At 40.8% G+C, this 19,470-nt stretch overlaps 2 protein-coding genes across 2 annotated transcripts in view; both read left to right on the plus strand.

Moving 5' to 3' along the window:
* The window catches only part of LOC143272850 (leukocyte immunoglobulin-like receptor subfamily B member 4A), a 36,799-nt gene extending 23,193 nt beyond the window's left edge, over positions 1-13,606 (plus strand). The window contains exon 5 of the mRNA XM_076569250.1: positions 12,693-13,606. Within this exon, the coding sequence (XP_076425365.1) occupies positions 12,693-12,736 (44 nt within the window). The 3' untranslated portion in view covers positions 12,737-13,606. The remainder of the gene's footprint in view (positions 1-12,692) is intronic.
* Positions 13,607-13,648: 42 nt separating this feature from the next.
* Positions 13,649-16,391, plus strand: LOC143271788 (leukocyte immunoglobulin-like receptor subfamily B member 4). The gene is made up of 5 exons (XM_076563721.1): positions 13,649-13,657; positions 13,797-13,915; positions 13,991-14,028; positions 14,254-14,306; positions 15,489-16,391. The coding sequence occupies exons 1-5, from the start codon at positions 13,649-13,651 to the stop codon at positions 15,768-15,770; spliced, it is 501 nt and encodes a 166-aa protein (XP_076419836.1). The 3' UTR covers positions 15,771-16,391.
* Positions 16,392-19,470: the final 3,079 nt, after the last annotated feature.

Raw genomic sequence — 19,470 nt, forward strand, 5'->3', positions numbered from 1 at the left:
CTACTCATCAACTCACAAGCACATGACTGATATGCTTCCTTATTTCTTAAATGAGGAATGATGAGACTTAATGAATGTGAAATGAAAGAATAAATGCACCAAGCCAATAAATTCCAAAAACTGGTAAGAAGAGGTAGAGAGTAGCTAATGCAATGGAAAGCCATAGGCCTTGTGTAAAAGATCACCCATATCATGTGTATCCCTGAAAGCAAGTTGTGAGGCATAAACATGATCAGATAGTCTATTTGATAAAGAAGAAAAATGCAATGGGGTATATGAAATGGAAAAAGAAATACAAGAGTCCCAGGTACTTCTCTGAGGCCTCTGTTGTAGTTAATGTTTATAGGCTACACCAACATCACTAAAAGAGCAAAAGGTAGCATCAGCAGTTTCTATAAAATGACTTAGCTCCCTGGAAGGTGTACATAATTTCCACTTTTCCTAGAGACTATGGGGTTCTTTGCAATTTTAAGCTAAAATTACCATATATCAATCTCTACTAATGTGAGCATCTTGAGACAATTCTATCTGTATGATATTGACACTGTCACAACAATCCAGAAGTCTTGATGTGTAAACACCTCTGACCAAGAGCAATATGCTTTGGGAGGTTAAAAAAGTGATTCACTCTCAAATCCATGTTAATTCATGTTTGGGAGCTCAGCTTGAATCTTATCTGTGACTCTTCTCTTTATTGACTTCTGGGCCTGAAAATGAAATGCATTCTATATTTGCTCCTAACCTCGTTTTTATTTTTTTCTTCTGGGTTGTGTTTCACTTCTGGAATTAGTCCTTTTATGGGGAAGGAAAAAGACGATATGAGAATTTAGTTTCTATACTTGATACCTGGAGTACACACAAAGGAGCTGGGCATATGGGAGATGGCAGACAACAGACTCAGGAGAAAAGCTGTCCAAGGGTTGCTTCATTTTGGACCTTGAATATGTTTATTGTGGCTGGTTTATTTAATCTCATTCCTTTAAATTATTTATACTTTTGATTTGTTTTATTTCACATTGTAACAAATATTATAATCTTTTATGTGATACAAACTGATTATATCACAGATATACATTGTGTAATAAATAAAGATAATGAATATATATCTCAACACACATATCATATCATTGTGGTGTGGACAATTAAAAGCTACTTTGGTGTTTCTGTGCATTGCATGTGGCATGTTTAGCAATAGGTCTCAGAAGTATATTCTTTCCAATGAGTCATACTTACAGTCTCTGGGCAACTTCTCCATATTCTGTCATCCAGTGTGAGCCCACAGCACTGATATCTGTCCTATTGCTTCCTGTTCCTAAGTTTTCATTGTCTTTACACTCTACCCAAAAGTTTCTTTTTCCATTAGTCTTACTTAACTTCTGAAGGTAACTGAACAAACAAGTTAGAGTAATCCATGACTACCTTACCCATGAAGACTATCCTGTTTGTAGATAAAAGTCAGAGAGCTCAGAGGAAAGGCTAGAAGTGGAGACAGTTGTATATGATATAGGAAGAAATGTATAAAAACTTTCAAGATGGCCAAGGAAATAGGCGTGTATCATTGAAGTGGTTCTTTCCCTAGTATGTTATCTATTTCCATAAACATTTAAGCAAAATTCCAGAAGACAGGTTATAGTAATGTTGATTTGTTCTTATATAAATTTTGTTTGATTTATTTGAGGCTTTACTATCTGTATGTCAATATAACAGGTTCGGTGTTTCACATATTCATTGGTCCCTATTATATTTCTTATTATTTTACATATACAATTATTGTTTCTTAGAGTTTGTTAGTTTCATGCAATATTACATACTATACATATGAATATAAAAAGTTCATAGTTGGTCATGATCATGAAAATCATCATGTGTCAATTACAAATTTACAAAAATATAAAACTTTTCTATGCTAATATTTCTTATTAATTACATACCTTACTGTCAGTTACAATCCTGGAATAATTCTCTGCCTTCTGTGTGCAGGAAAATGAGTTCTGTTTCCCAGAATATGCAAAATGAGCGGTAAAATAAATTCTCACATCTACTTTGTTTTCAGTTAACTCTGAATTACATCATTGACATCACATAAATAATACTTCACCTTCTCTTTTTATTCATGAAACAGAAAATGAGGCTGATGGTGAAGCAACTCAGCAAGGACAGGGGATGTTAAGGTGACAGTGTGGACCTTTGGGAGTTCCAAGTTGAGGCTCAAAATAGCCTGTGTGTTAAAGAGCACTGAGTGATCTTACAGAAGATCCAGGTCAGTTATTAGCATCTAGTCAGCTTTTAACTCTAGTTCAAAGGAATTCAACATATATGACTTATGAAAGCATCTGCACACATAGCACACACAAAGACACACACACACACACACACACACATACACACACACACACAGTCAAGCACACACATACACATGGAAAGAGAAATAAAGAGACAAAGAGAGAGAGATGATAGAGAGTCTCTGTGTGTTAAAAATAAAATAAATTTTAAAATAGATGTGTAAACTGAGGCATGTGTTCTTAAGGATGTGTCATGACCTAGGAATGGAACATAGAAGGTAATTAAAGATAACCTCTCCAACATAAGCTGTCTTCAATGTTTTTTATCTTTCTCATTCTGACAGGTGTAAGATGGTACCTCAGAGTCATTTGGATTTACATTTCCTGATGATTAAGGATGTTGAGAAATTCCTTAAATATCTTTAAGCCATTTGAGATTCTTCTGTTGAGAATTCTCTGTTTAGCACTATAGCCCATTTTTTAAATGGACTGTTGGGTATTTTGATTTTTATTTCTAATTTCTTGAGTTCTTTATATATTCTGGATATCAGTTCCCTGTCAGATGTGGGGTTGGTGAAAATCTTTTCCCATTTTGTATGCTGTCATTTTGTCTTGTTGATCATGTCCTTTGCCCTACAAAAGCTTCTCAGTTTCAAGAGATCCCGTTTTTTAATTGTTCTCCTCAGTATCTGGGCTACTGGTGTTATATTTAGGAATTGATCTACGGTGCCCATGCATTCAAGAAGACACTTCCTATTTTCTCTTCTGTCAGGTTCAGAGTAAGTGGATTATGTTGAGGTCTTTGATCCCTTTTGACTTAAGTGTTGTACATGGTGACAGATATGGATCTATTTGCACTCGTCTGAATGTTGACATTCAGGTATGCTAGCACCATTTGTTGAAGATGCTTTCTTTTTTCCATTGTACAGTTTTGGATTCATTGTCGAAAATCATATGTTCATAGGTGTGTGGATTAATGTCAGAGTCTTCAGTTCAGTTCCATTGGTCCACATGTCAGTTTTTTATGCCAGTACCAAGCTGTTTTTATTACTGTAGCTTTATAGTAGAGCTTGAAGTCAGGGATAGTGATGCCTCCAGATGTTGTTTTATTGTACAGGATTCTTTTGGCTATCCTGGGTTTTTTGTTTTTCCACATGAAGTTGAGTATTGCTGTTTCCAGGTCTGTGAATAATTGTGTTGGGATTTTGATGGGAATTGCATTGAATCTGTAAATTGCTTTTGGTAAGATTGCCATTTTTACTATGGTTAATTCTACCTATCCATGAGCACGGGAAAACTTTCCATTTTCTGACATCTTCACGTTCTTTCTTCAGGGACTTAAAGTTCTTGACATATAGATCCTTCACTTGCTTAGAGTTACCCCAAGATATTTTATATCATTTGTGGCTTTGTTAAGGGTGATGCCTCTCTGATTTCTTTCTCAGCCCATTTGTCATTTATATATAGGAGGGCTACTGATTTTTTAAAGTTAATCTTGTATCCAGCTACATTACTGAAGAGAGCTTATGCTGGAGAGTGTGTGGAACACTCTTACATTGTTGGTGGGAAATGCAAACTTGTACAGCCATTTTGGAAATCAATATGGTGCTTTCTTAGCAAATTGGGAATCAACCTTCCTCGAGGCCCAGCTATATCACTCTTGGGCATATACCCAAGGAATGCTCAATGTTCATAGCAGCATTATTTGTAATAGCGAAAACCTGGAAACAACCTAGATGCCCTTTAACTGAAGAATGGATAAAGAAAATGTGGTGCATATACACAATGGAGTACTACTCAGCAGAGAAAAACAATGACATCATGAGGTTTGTGGGCAAATATGGAACTAGAAAATACCATCCTGAGGTAGGTAATCCAGACTCAGAAAGGCAAACATGGTATGTACTCATTCATAAGTGGATACAAGATGTAAAGCATAGGATAACCAGACTGCATCTCACAACTCCAGGGAGGCTACCTATAAAGAGGACCCTAATAAAGACACAGGGATCTCCCAGTGACAGAGAAATGGATGAGAGCTACATGAGCAAACTGGGGGTGGAGGAGTAATGAAGGGCAAGGGTCAGGGGAAAGAGAGCTTAGGGGAATGGGAGGTCTCAGCTGGATTAGCAACAGAGCCTATTTTGAATAGAATTCCTTAGTTATTAAATGAGGAGTGATGAGACCCAATGAATGTTAAATAAAAGAATAAGTGCACCAAGCCAATAAAGTCTGAAAACTGAGTAAGAAGAGGTAGGGTAGCCAATATCATTGAAAGCCATGGGCCTTGTGTAAAAGATCACCCATATCATGTGTATCCCTGAAAGCAAGTTGTGAGTCATAAATCCATACAAAGACTCTATTTGATAAAAAATAAAGATGAAAAGGGATATATGAAATGGAAAAGGATAGATGAGTGTCACAGGTACATCTCTAAAGCTTCTTCTGTAGGTAATGTGGACAGGCTACACCAACATCACTAAAAGAGAAAAAGGTAGCATCAGCAGTTTCCATAAGATGAGTAGGATCTCAGGAATGTGTACATACTTTCCACTTTTCCCAGTAACTATGGGTTCTTTATAGTTTTTAGCAGAAACTACCATATATCAATCTCTACTAATATGAGCATCTTGAGGGACAATTCTCTCAGCATGATATTGAGACTATCACAACAATCCAGAAAACCAGAGGTAAAGGCACCTCTGACCAAGAGCAATATGCTTTGGAGGGTTAAAAAAGTGATTCACTCTCAAATTCATGTTAATTCATGTCTGGGAGTGTAGCTTGAATCTCTTCTGTGACTCTTCATTGACTTCTAGGCCTGAAGATGAATTTTTGTCTATATTTAGTCCTAACCTTGTTTCTATTTCCTTCTCCCAGGCTGTGTTTCAGTTCTGGAGTTAGTCCTTTTATGGAGAAGGAAAAAGAGGATATGAGAATTTAGTCTCTATACTCAATGCCTGGAGTACACACAAAGGACCTGGGCATATGGGAGATGGCAGTAAATAGACTCAGCACAAAAATTTCCAAGGGCTGCTTCATCCTGGAACTTGGGTGTGTCTTTTGTGGCTTCATTATCTATTCTCATTCCTTTAAATTATTTATACTTTTCATTTGTTTCATTTTTATTGTAACAAAATTATAATATTTTACAATTTTATTATTATTAAGAAATTTTCTATTCATTTTATATACCAACCAGATACCCCTGTCCTCCCTAATCCCAACCCCCAGCCTTCACCCAGGGTTGGATAAAGCACAGGGACAAGTGACTGGATGAATGGAGACACATGAACTGTGGACCAAGGGCTGAGGGGCCCCCTCTGAATGGGTGAGACAGTCATTTGGCTTGGTCTGTTTGGGAGGCAGCTGTGCGGTGATGCCAGGTCCTGGGCTCGTTGCAATGAGATGGCTGTTTGAATCCTGGGACTTGTGCAGGGACGCTTGGCTCGGTCTGGGGGGGGGGGACTGGACCTGCCTGGACTGAGTCTATCAGGTCGGTCCCGGTCCTCGGGGGAGACCTTGATCTGGAGGGGGTGGGAATGTCCAGTTGCTCGCCTGGACAGTCACTCAAATTTCCTCTGAAGCATTGGGGCATCCATCTTCAGCCATTAGGCCTAGAGTATTTTAGTCGCTTCCCCCTGTGTCCTGTAGAATATTTGGCAAGAACATGAAGAACCAGCTCATCTTGCAGATATCAGTGGTCACCTTGCTATGGGTCCTGCATGTCTCCTTTATACAACATACTGTCAAGCAGTCAATGCAAGGACACTTTTTTACCCAGTGGCTAATATTTGCCACAAAGAAAGCAAACCCATAATGAGCTTCTTTAAGTCTCTGAAATAGAATGGCGCGCCAGAAGCAGGCATGTCTCAATGTCCAGAGTCAAAGTTCTTAAAACATTTTGAATGTCATATTCTGTAGTTCTTTGAAGTGTTTGAAGATCATCTACCTAATTGAAATACACCTTTATATACCGAAAAAACTTAACTAACATGACTATAAGTTTGATTATCATGGATGACTAATTATTAATCTGTATTTCTTAATTATACATTACAATTTCAAATGAGCTGTGGAAACATTAACCTTAAGCAAGAGTAGAGATATACATAGAATATAACAAAATTAACTTTAAATTTGTATCAATAAATTAAACTGCCTAGCAATGTAAAACATTTTAAACAAGTTGTTACTCTTTATCCTATCATATCTACAATATCCCCTTTTCTTTTTTAGTAAGAGCTTGCATTTATAATCAACCCCAATAAATAAAAATAAACATTTGTAAAAAATATTTTGGGAATTTGGACATCGCTTCTCACACTACTTCCTGCTGGTTGTGGGCACTAGTAATTTTATGGGGATCCTGAGAAAACTAAGAATTATGGTCAAGTCCTGACTGGAGTAGTCTGTGATGCTGCATTATCTGAGTCAGTTGCCTTGAAGCTGATTTTGCATGTTGGATCACCTGGAGACCTCACAGGGCCTCTTCCTTGATCAAACCATATTAGCTTGGACACGACCCATCAGTTCTCATCTACTGTGGAAACAGGAGCACAACCTCTTTTCCAAAACAACATATACCTTAGACACAAATTTTGATAGTTTATATATATATATATATATATATATATATATATATATATATATATATAATTTAGTAGCCTTTACAATCAAATGTCTTTCTGCAGTTAAAAATCCCAAAGACAACATAATCCATAAACTCTGTGTAATATCCATCTTTATCTGGGTTAATTTTACATTACCTTTACTGTCTCTTTAAAGACTTTATTTTTTAAAACTATTTCTTTTTATAACTGTATATTTATTTTCTTCTCTCTTCCAAGCCTACATACATTTTTACACAGACTGTAAACCATTTAAAGTCTCATTCCATCTGAATCTGCCTTATTGTGAATCTATTGCTTTAAACTGTAGTGGCTAGTACTGAAGCTGACGCCTTGGCTGCTGACTCTGCCCATTTCAGCTTCCCAATATAGTGGTGGTACATTTACCACCAGCTCTGGGAGCCATGTGCACCACTAACTCTTGGAAGCAATGGGTCTAGGCCTTCATCAAAGCAGTGTGTAGTCCAGAAACCATTTTTTTGTCTGCACTAGCAAAAGCTATATTCACTGTGCAGCTTGGAGACACCTCTGTGTACAGTGGCAGGAATCCACAATGCTGCACTCAAGCCCACATGCCACCACAAACATGCCATACCGTAGCTCATGGCTCACATGAGAGACAAAAATAGACAGCTGCTTTTTGCTCCTTTTTAGAATTTTCTTTTTATAACTTTCTGTGGTTTTAGGTGGAAACTCTTGCTCTACATTGGGCAGCCAAATGTAGTTGGAAGTTTTCCTGTGTCCCAGCTGGCCAGCAATCAGGACAAATCTCTCCCACTCATGCCCCCAAGTAAATACGCAGAGGCTTATATTAATTATAACTGCTTGGCCATTAGCTTAGGCTTATTACTGACCATCCTTACACTTAAATTAAACCATATTTTAGTATGTTTAGCCATGTGGCTTGGTGCCTTTTCTCAGTTCTGCCTTGTCATCTTTCTTCCTCTGTGTCTGGCTGGTGAATCTCGACTCTGTCCTTCTTCTTTCCAGAATTCTCCTTATCTGCTTGCCTACCTATACTTCCTTCCTAGCTACTAGGCAATCAGAGTTTTATTTATCAACCAATCAGAGCAACACATATTCACAGCCTACAAAATAACATCCCACCACAAATATCTGGTGATTGGGGGTCAGCAATGTGAAAGATGTGCAAAGAATGTATTCCTTGTAGAGTTTATCCTGTTGGTATGCTGAAGCCTAAAAATACCTTCTGAAATATACTGAATGCCCAACTTCATTGCTGGGAGACATGCCTTACTGAGAATAGGCTTACACAGTATGTGTTGGGAACATAGCAGCTGTTTGAAATTTAACATCCTCATGTTATTGAAAGGTCTGGCTACTGTGTTCCTGATTGTCTTAAAACAAACATATCTTTTGTGATTTATCTAATGATAATTACATGATATGATGAACTACAAATGTTATCCATTCTGGACACTCAAGAACTACTTATGTCTTCCAGGTATTATAGAGGTTAATGGAGAACAGTGATTGGTGATAGTTTAACTAGTGTTTTCTCAGCCCATCTTGGAGACACTCCTCTAGTCCATGAGGAGTGGAGTGCAGTGTTAAAGGTGCAGAATTATGGGAACTTTAACTGGAGTAACATGAACAAACCATGTTATACATTACATAAAGCACCATTGACAGAAAAAAAATACAATGCCACCCAAGTGTGATGTGGTGATCCAGTGACTTTAATTTTGATTACTAAACCAAAGCATTGGTAAGTGGCTCCTTAATGAAGTTGGGGAAATTTTATATAGCTATACCACCAGACAAAACCTGTACCTCTTTCTATTTCATCTTTCTTCTTTAGCAACGAATAATACCAGCATGGGCCAAAGTATTGCAAAACCCTTCCATCATCCCAAATAAATTTTATGACTAGTCCTGTGAAAAACATAGGAGGACATCGCAGCCACTGTAATTGAAATAGGAAACCCTATCTGTATTTCATGTCATCCTCAGGGGATAGATTACCACAACTTGCAGGCATTCCCAGCACTTGTAGATATAATGTCCCTGGGATGAAAGCAGCCAGTCACCAAAGTTTAATTGGGATGTGGAAAATTCCTTTTCCAAGCAGAATAATAAAGCCAAAGGTGCCTACATTCTTATGCCTAGAACCTGAAATTATTACTTCTGGTACCAGATAGTACTTAAGTTAAGGATCTTGGAGGAGTATAGCACAAATCTTAGAAGGTCTTATTAATAAAAAAAAAAACAGAGCCAGGTATTGTGATGAATGCTGATAGATCAGAGAAACAGAACAAGCCACAGCCAACCTCACCTCACTAATTCCTCAGCTGGTCTTGTTTTCTCAGACTGAAAAGCCTCTGAGTACTCATCTGAATGGATCTCAGCTGAACTGCTGCTAAAAGCCTAAAAGCTTAACAAGCCTCTATCTAGTTCCTGGTCCTCATGCCTTATATACCTTTCTAATTCCTGCCATCACTTCCTGAGATTAAAGGCATGTGTCACCATGACTGGCTGTTTCCAGTGTGACTGAACTCTCAGAAATCTGGATGGATCTCCAGATTGTTAGGATTAAAGGTGTGTATGCCATCATTTTCTGGCCTCTATGTCTGTCTAGTGGCTGTTCTGTTCTCTGAACCCAGATAAGTTTATTAGGGTGCACAATATATTTGGAGGAACACAATATCACCACATTTCCCCTTTTTTGTCTAAATAATAAAGGTAGCTTATAACTAATAAAACAATGTTTATAAAATATATACAGTCAAGAACTGCATTAACAATGTCTAGTCTATTAACATTTGACAGATTCAGACAAAAACTCCATTATATAAATTAACAATGTCCAGTCCATTAACATTTGACAATTTCAGACAAAAAAAGTCATTACTTATTTTATTTTATTTAAAACAAGTAGTTCCTTTTTGTAATCGATTCAATAACCTACCTTTTTTTATCTTATCAGAGGAGGATTTAAGCCTGATGGTCTCAACATAAGAGTAACTTTTTGAGAATGCACACAAGTAGGCAAAGTGTCAGTCTCACAGAAACCATTAAGAGGGAACAGCATTGGAAAATGTTGGTACTTGGGTGCTGTGAATCAAGACATTGTGACTAAAGTTGTGGAAGACCATTGGAGCTTAGGAAGGAAAGAGAGCAGAGTCTGATCTGAGCCCTTAAGAAATATTTGACTTGAGTCTATGGACCTGCCTTGAGTTTATAGCTTCTCATTGTAACAGCATAAATGAATCTTTTCTCAGACCATAGTGCTGATTTGGACTAATACTACTTTTGCATATTTGAGGTCTGCAATTGTTTCTCCTTGTGAAATGACATGCTGTGACAAGTGAATGCTTATTTTTTTGGCGTGGAAAACACACAGGACAGGCAGAAAGCTGTGATGAATAGAGGAAAAAAAACATTTTTTTTTTCTTAAAGACTTTTCAGAAGCCCAAGTACTTGGCAAAAGTCCTGCACTGAGGAACAAAGAGAAGTTCCTCTTGTGGTGAGCTGGTGATAGTACTGATGTGGCAAACCCATGACAGGAAGGACCTGCCTCCAGGCTGAAAACAGCCTGTCTGATGTTTCTGCAGAATATGTTTAGGCTTCTCCAGGAGCACAAGCAAGAAAAATACAACGACTCATCATGGTCCCCATGCTCAGAATGCTGCTGTGTCTTGGTAAGATATGAAGAGGGAGAGTTGACACTCAAGTCTGTAAGAAACCCTATTCCAACACAGGTCTTATTGAATCTGGAAACTCCATGATATTGACCCTGTCTCTCAGACTGAAAAAATCTCTCAGAGTGAATTTTCTTTCAGGACTGAGTGTGGGACAGAAGACTGCAGTCCTGGCAGGTGAGTGTTTCCATCCATCCCAAGATTTTATCCTTCACTCTGGATACAAGACATCATTTTGCTCTCCTCTTGGTCATCTCTTCACAATGTGCAATCTGTAAAGTTTATGGATAATGTTGTGATGCCCATTAGTGCCCTACTAAGACTTGGTGTCTGAAGGAGAATTGTACCAGGACTCAACCTTTGATTTCCTTGCAGGAAACCTCACAAAGCCCAAAATCTGGGCTGAGCCACACTCTATGATTGCCTCAAATGCACCTGTTACTATTTGGTGTCAGGGGTCCTGGGAGGCCAAGGAGTACCATTTGTTTAAAGAGGGAAACATGGATCCTTGGGACAGACAATACCCTCTGGAAAGCTTGGACAAGGCTAAGTTCTACATCCAACACATGACAGCTTACTTTGCAGGGATATATAAGTGTTACTATAAGAGCCCTGCTGGCTGGTCAGAGCACAGTGACACCCTGGAACTGGTGCTAACAGGTGAGTGAAAATTCAGGGTTCCCAGCACAGGCTCTCCACTCAGAAGGAGGTCAGCTCTCCAGGGTACTTTTCTCAGAGCCCAACCCTGCAGTACAATGTGGGAAGCTTAAAATCGTTTCACTTCCCCTTGTATCCTAGGAGCCTATGATAAACCAAGCCTGTCTGTCTGGCCCAGTTCTGCTGTGACCTTAGGAGTGACCATAACCATGCAGTGTAGTTCATCACTGGGATTTGGTAGATTTATTCTGACCCAGGAAGGAAAGCACCACCTCCAATGGACCCTGGACTCACTGCAAAGTGCCAATAGGGAGTTTCAAGCTCATTTTGTTCTGGACCCTGTGACCATCAATCACAATGGTACATTCAGATGCTATGGCTATTTTAGGAACCATCCCCAGTTGTGGTCAATTTCAAGTGATTCCCTTCACCTCTTGGTCTCAGGTAAGAACCCCTGACACTACCTTTCTTAATGCAGAGTGTCACCCAGGGATCTGCTCTGAGAAGCGTTCTAACCTCAAAGTAAAATAATGAAACTCAAAAGTCCCAAAGAATTTCATACCTCATAGAGTACCAGCCTTAAGAATCCCCTGATGCAATTACTCCCCTCAATTACTCATTGAAATTTAGCAGGAAGGCTTGAGAATAGACAGTATATGGAGTGATCAGACATTGTCTCTGTACTGCTTAAGTTTTCTATTTTTGTGATGAAACACCATGATTTAAAGTAACATGTGGAAGAAAGATTTTATTTCTTCTTATAGTTTACAGTCCATCATGAAGGTAATTAGAGGTAGGCACTCAAGGTAGGTACTGAAACAGAGGCCATGGTGGAACATGGCTTACAGGCTTACTCTCCAGTGTTTTTTCTCAGACTATTTTCTTATATCATCAAGGTCCAACTACCCAGAGTTAGAACCACGCACAGTGGGCTTGGCTGTCTCACTCCCACTTCAACTATCAGGCAATCATTAAAATGCCTCCACACCCTTGCCTACAGGTCAATATGATGGAGGCATATTTCCAAGTTAAGTTGCCTCTTCCCAGATGACTCTATCTTGTATTAAGTTAGCAAAACCTAATGTGAACAGTCTCCAATGGCATCCTCTGTGCCTCATTTTCTGTTTTTCTTTATTTCCATAAGTAAAGGGCACAGTCTCATGATAACAGCTGGTCATCAAAGGCTTGTGGTAAAAAATGATGCACAGACTCAATCAGGAAGTTTTGTGTCCCTCAGAGTCTCAATCCTTTCCTTACCTTCAGTGCTATGCTTTATTGAGGCTTGGTGTACCTGAGCTGTGATCTTGACAGACAAATAGGAATCCAGAGGCACAAAATCTGATCTCCAACAAGGTGATAGCAAGTTGGAAGTACTTAAAGTCCAGATTGATGTAGAAACTGACAGGCCATAGTCAAGTGCTTGAAGTCCAAATACTCACTTCTCCTTCTATTTCTGGCAGAATCCAAGGACCAGTCTCCCACCCACACTGAGAATGGTAAGTAGAGCTCTCACGGCCAGTGGATACAGAAATAGTGGGATCATTGTGGGGTGGTGAAGCCTCCTCTGAAGTTCATAAATTGAAAGTACTAAGTCTAGTACTTTCTAAGCTCCCCACTTAGATAATCTGTTCCTCACATAGCCACGGCCTCAATATATCTCTCTACCTAGATCCCATACCCTTGTTAACATCAACCTCTGATTCACTGGAGCATTGAATTCCCTAATGGAGTTTCTTCCTTGCATGTAGATTCCTGGACAAGTTTTATTGAATAGTGAAGGACAATCACAATGATCTTTTGAGATCCAGACTTGAGGAAAATCACCTTCTCTGAGTCTTTACCTTGATTTCTGCAAGTATAAAGGAAATTGTTGGCCCAGACCTTCAATTTACTTCCTGTACTGTCCTTGGCTGTGACCTCCTGAATGAACAGGAGTCTCATCCATCAGACACCAGTTTTGGAATGACTATGTCCCCTCTACTACAAGAATGGTGACACACTACACTACATTGGAAAAGACTCATAGTTAGGGCAGGATATTCTGAAACTTTCTTTCTAGAACAAGTACCTCATCCTTTGTAGTGAAAACAAGGCTGAAAGTCAGGTGTAGGGTTCAAACCCCAGCTCTTTTAGTCCTTCTGTCTGGGTAATGGAAACAATTCCATGCTGCATGATTGTGAGGATGGAGGCTATGAGTGGGCTGGGCATACAATAGGTGCCTGGGTAAATAATATCTTTTCTTCATGCACCATGCCAACTGTGCCTAAGGATTGGGAAGGTACCAGAAGGTTCTGATTGGAGTCTTGGTCACCCTCCTCCTGCTTTTCTTCCTCCGTATTCTTCTCATCCTCTTCCGACATTAGTGTAAAGGCAAAGAGAAGAAGGCAGGTAAGTAGGGTAATAGTGACTTGAGTGTATGGATGTGGTGAGTAAATAAAACATGTAGCCTTCAGATCGGTGAAATTTTCAAATATTTTGTAAGGTTTTCCATCTCCTGCAGTATTTGTATACTTACAGGATGTTTTTTACATCCCATTTCTTCCTCTGAAATTTTCTATTGGTAGAGCCTTCCCATCCAACTAGCTTATACTTTTTCAGTTCATGCAGACAAAAGGGAGACCAACTTGCAACTTCTTGAAGGGGATACAGACCCAACAGCCAGAGATAGAGTCCCTCAGAAGAGGTAACTCCTGCCCAGAGACCCAGACTCCCACCTGCCATAGACCTCACTGCTATCTGATAATCCCTGTCTCCTCAGATCCAGCCCAGATGTTGCCATCAAGGAAGAAAACCAAGGTGAGAATAAGAGGTCCTTGGGGAGGGAGATGCTCTAAATGTTGACACCACAAGACTGATAGGAAGGGTCTGGGGTCAGCACTCTGAGGGACTGAACTTTCACAATGAACCCAGAGATTTCATCATACTCCCTGGTACTCTCTCTCATTGTGGGACAAGGGCATGGGTCTAGGAGACTGAGAGATTCCATAGCCAAGAGATAACTCCTTTGTTCTAACCTGACAGATGCTTCTGCGATGGACCCACAACCTGAGGAGAGTGTAGAGCTGGACAGTTGGGTAAGACTGCTGCCACATTCACCTTGATAAGAGCTTATGGCCCAATTTGGTCTATTACTCCCTCTTTGTGGCAGTATCAGTCACAGCTGATCCCTCCATTCTGGAAGAATTTGTCTCTATGAACTATGATCTCTTCTTCTTGGTTTCACTACGACTACATGACCCTTTTCTCCTGTCTCATTTCTGGATGTGTGTCATCTGTCTGTTGCTTAGCATGAGTCTAAAGACTTGAAAGGACATATGAGTCACTGCGCCCTCATTTCTCAAGATCCTCCTATACTCATTCACTCTGTCATCCACAGAGAGCCTCTTTATTTTAAGCTTGAGAACAATTTTATTAGTGTTTAAAAAAAACAAAGGTAACCTGTAAATCTCAGCAGCTTCCTGGAGGAATAAAAAGAAAATAGAGAAGAAAAATGGAGTAAAAGCCATGTCTGAGGAGAGCCAAGATAAAGATCAGCTAAGTGATGGCTGGCAGCCACAAGGCAGGGAGGGAAGCTTTAGAGAAAGAGCAAGTAATTCCAAAGTGTTAGGAAATGTGTGCTTAGAACAGATATACAAAGAAATAATGGAAGCATTATGCACTAACTCAGAAAAGTAGGCACATTTACAAAACTAAGGCTTACAGCACTATAAGCTACCACATAGAGCATCTTCTTGTTATAGCTTTCCTTAAGGGCTGCAAACACATCAAGGAACAGAGTTCCTCATCCACTCCAAGCTCACCTCAAGGCTAAGAAATGAGATGTGTATAACTGAAGAACGATTGTGGTGTGGTGTGCTATTAGGAAAAGAGAAACAGAGAAAATGGATGTACTGTGAGGCACACAGAGCCAGTGTGAATCACAAGGGAAGACTTTTACTGGGTATATTCTGAGGAGATGCCAGAAGAGGTCCACACAGACACCTAATTAACCAGCAGAAAATACAGAAGGTTCCAAGGTCTTCAGACAGGAAGATGAAAATGTTGCTGGATCTGGGAAAACAGGAGTTAGTGTGAGGATAACAGGCCAGAATTATGGGAAGGACACTTGCAGATTCCCCAAGGTCTCAGGAAGCCTATGAAGACTCCATTAGTATTGATATGATGTGAATTAAATTTCTAAAGGCTCTCTATGTCTAAAGGAGATCCTGAATGGAACTAGGAGTCACTTTATCCATCTCATTGCCTCTTTGCTGCAGAACCCATCTGGTGAAGAACCCCAGAGAATTGTGTATGCCCAGGTGAAACCCTCCAGGCTTCATAGAGCAGGAAGTACCTCTCCTTCCCCACTGTCAGGAAAAGTACTGGACATGAAGAATAATCAATCAGGAGAGAACAGAGAGATGTACCCTCAGGTAGGTTCTGTTCATTCCAGCTCCAGAAGTTGCCAGTGCCAAGCACATACCTTCCTCCAACTCTGTCCCACTCCAGGCTACTACATCCAAGGAACCGCAGGATGTGACCTATGCCCAGTTATGTAGAAGGACACTGGAATACCAGTAAGAAGCCATAAAAGAAAAAAGACTCTGACCCCACATTCCACGGACAGAAACTAAGGATATCTGAGATAATATTTTTTCCTAGTGCACTCTGTATAATGAATGCCAGCCATCATGCATACTTCATGTATCATCAAGAGACTCTCAGAACTTTGGGTGCCCTCTTGATTCTTTGGTCAGAGATAACCAATGACCTTACATTTTATAAATAAAGCCAATCCTTCTCAATAAACAATTAGTGAAATGAGAAAAAATGAAGTGAGAAAATGCTGTGACTTGAATGACAATGTAGCCAGGACACATTGATCTATAAACCTTGAACTTTCAGAACCATGAATAAATATAGAAGCAAAGAAAATGTTTATAAAATCAATGGCCTTATATATTATAATGAGAATACAGAATGTTAAAACCAGGCTATCCCAGATAAAAGCATGGAGGTGGGAATGGTAATTTAAGAGAAACCACTGGCCCTGCATGATGGCCACTCATCCTAGATAATCAGGAGGCACCAATAGAAAACCTTATCTACCACTTTTGAAACCTTTGGATTCATTCCCAGCAGATACAGAGACAGAGACAAAGGGAGAGACAAGGAGAGGGAGAAGGAGGGAGTTTCTGGTACTACTTATATACTCTAAGATGTGTGGTCTTCAAATGGAGTGTGATCGACTTATCAGGACTCACATCCTTAAAGAAAACTGACTTTCCCTCTTCCAGAAGCCATCAAATGCCAACTGCTTCTCAGTTAGGGGTGGGATTCATATTCATCTGCCCTCTCCATGCTGGGATTTGGTTTGGCTTGAGCTTGTGTGGGTCTTTGCATGTTGCCATAACCACTGTGAGCTCAAAACTGCATCTGCCCTGCTAGGTCTGGAAAACACTATTTCCTTGTAGTCATCCACTGTCTTTGGCTCATACATCTTTCTGTTTCCTCTTCTGCAATGATCCTTGATGCATGGATCGAGAAAGTGTGACTTTTCTGGCCCTAGCAGGTATCAACTGCCAACAGCTCCTTGGCTAGATCTGAGGCCTTATGAGCCCCTTTGCTCTCCATGCTAGAGTCCTGACTGGCTTCACCTTCTGCAAGGCTTGTGCCAGCTGCTCACAGCTACTGTGAGTTAATGGGTGAAATATCCCGGTTCCATCCAACAGACACTGTTTCACATCACAGAAACATTGGCAATCCTGTAGCTGTTACAAGCCTCCCTTGTCTTCCACAATATTATTGCATGCATATATGTATAGGTATATACATATATGTTCCAAAATATAACCTTCTCAGTCCATGTGTTATTTATTATTATTCCATGTATGCATGTTTTCAGGCCTGAATATTGGGTTTTAGATAACCAACTGGTGTGCTTTTCCCTGGAGTACACTATTTCTCCCATACTCAGCATTCCTCAGTTGCCTACAATTATTTGTGTATGTGTGTGTGTGTGTGTCTGTGTGTGTGTCTGTGTGTCTCTCTGTGTGTGTCTGTGTGTCTCTGTGTCTAGGGATGAGTCCTCATGGGCTTTTCTCCAACCACGTTGTTCAGGTAATGTTTAGGAAATCATGTTAAAGAGACTTTGTGGGCATAGCTACTGACATCACTAGGAGGCACAATCTCACAGCAAATGCTTTGATCTTGTTCTTACAATATTTCCACTTCCCTCCTTCAATATTCCATGAGCCATAGGTGTACATAAAATGATCCAAATCGGAAGTGTTTCATTGCCTTTGGTTGTGAACTTACTGGTTACTCCACCAGGCTCAAATCCAATAAACACACATATGGTCATGGTTAAATTGAGTGAATCACAGCAAAAGCAAAAGTTATGAATCTGGAAAAGGATTTTTAGCAAGAAAGTCCAGGAAGAAAATCCTGTTGTATTTAGTGCTCATTAGATAATGCCTGAATGATTAGTAAAACTGCTCATGTTACAGCAAAATAACAGCAGAAATTTATTAAGAGATGATGAGGCTTCCTCCTGCCTCCACTGCGTTGGATGTATTGGACGAAGTCCCTGCCTAGGCTTGTATTGCTTTTGGATATCCACGATTAAACCTTGCTTTTGCATTCCGGCATGCTCGTCTTTGGTGGTCTCTCTGGGGGTCACGATCTGGGCACAACATTTGGGGGCTCTCCGGGATCCCCAGAGACCCCCCGCCGGGACACCTAAGAGCTCCGGAGGTCCATCTGCACCGATCGGTAAGAGCGCTCCATTTTCTTGTCTTTGCTTTTTGCTTTTACTTTCATTTTCTTATCCGAAGCCGGCGGTTGAATCTGACAGGCTCACCTTGGCGGACGCGCCTGTAAGGTGACGCTGGAGGATTTGGAAGACGTTCCAACCCCTCATCAGGACGCGGGGGTCCTCACAGGTCCCCCCGTCATAGGACGCCCGAGAGGGGTCCGTCTGTTAGGATGCCCGTGAGGGGTCCGTCTGTTTGGATCCGTCTGGGGATCGGGAGATGCCCGTGAGGGGTCCGTCTGTTTGGATCCATCTGGGGATCGGGAGAATTGTCCCTGTCCCATCCGTAGGTCTTTGGCATTATTGAGGCTCCCTCTCCGGACTCTCGTCTGTCTGCCTGGACCATCTGTAGGGCCCTTGTTCTTCCTTTTTGTCTGCCTATCTTGTCAGTGTTATTTGTTATACCTTCATAAATGTATAAATGTGTGAGAACTGTGGCCACATGTGTGAGTGTTTTATGCCTGAGCTTGTGTGTGCATTGGGACTTGTGGGCCGATTGCCAGCCGAAGGGATGGAGACCCCTTTGGTGGTTGAACTGACACAGACTAACCTAACATTGTTTCCTTGCTCTCTCTGACCAGAGCACAGGCAGCAGGCAGCAGAAAGCTTGCGGCTGCACAGCTGCTACTTCGGGGACCCAGGGCACCGCTGAGAGGGCTAGGTGGCCCGTGAGCATCACGGGGCCTAGATGCAGCGGGTTCGGGCCCCAGTTCGCTCAAAAAGCTGTGGAGTAGAGGCTTGGCTGCATGGGAACTAGGCATGGCTTTGTGCTAGAGCGGGCTGTGAGCACTGTGGGGCCCAGATATGGCGGGCAGGTTCTAGCTGGGCTCCTGTGTGGACATGGGGCAGAGCTGGCGGGAGCCAGCAGGAGCCTCAAGGAGCTTAGTGTGGGGGCTGGTGGAGAACTAACTGCCCCTCCAGGGTCACAGCTGAGGAGTGGCCTACAGGTCTGTGGACCCAGCCAGGGCGTGGAGTTATCTTTTGTCTCCAAGGTGCATGCTTTCCCCCGCTTTCCCCGTCCTCCTCTTCCATGCTGTTGGGTGGGGCTCCCAAGACCTGCCCTGGGGCTAAAACCTGATCAAGGTCTGGCTCCAAGAATGGAATGTCACCAACAGTTTCTCGTCTGCGGTACAGTGCTGATGCAAATTGAGAGTTATTCTTGTTATGGTATATGCATGTATTTCTGTTCTTGTTTAAAATACTGTAACTTTACAATATATTCTAGAGTACTGAGGGAAATCACAAGAAAGACTTTGGTAAGAGTTTCTGTTTTAAAGGAAAAGAAAAAGTGGAATTTGTCTGGAGTAAATGTCTGAGGGATCAAAGGAACGGACTGAGGGTATATGGAAGGTTGTAGAAGGTCAGAGAGGATGTGATGTAAACTGTTAAGGTTTCTTATACCTGCAAATACTGAATTTAAAAGTTGATTCCAGTTGGTTTTCATC

The sequence above is a fragment of the Peromyscus maniculatus genome, chromosome 1 (assembly GCF_049852395.1).
Source record: "Peromyscus maniculatus bairdii isolate BWxNUB_F1_BW_parent chromosome 1, HU_Pman_BW_mat_3.1, whole genome shotgun sequence".
In the NCBI taxonomy this organism is placed as follows: Eukaryota; Metazoa; Chordata; class Mammalia; order Rodentia; family Cricetidae; genus Peromyscus; species Peromyscus maniculatus.

Bases quoted from the DNA above. Each gene is read 5' to 3' on its own strand.
- LOC143271788 (XM_076563721.1), top strand. The intron at 14,029-14,253 runs GTGAGAATAAGA...CTAACCTGACAG, and splicing joins CATCAAGGAAGAAAACCAAG to ATGCTTCTGCGATGGACCCA. The intron at 14,307-15,488 runs GTAAGACTGCTG...TCTTTGCTGCAG, and splicing joins GTGTAGAGCTGGACAGTTGG to AACCCATCTGGTGAAGAACC.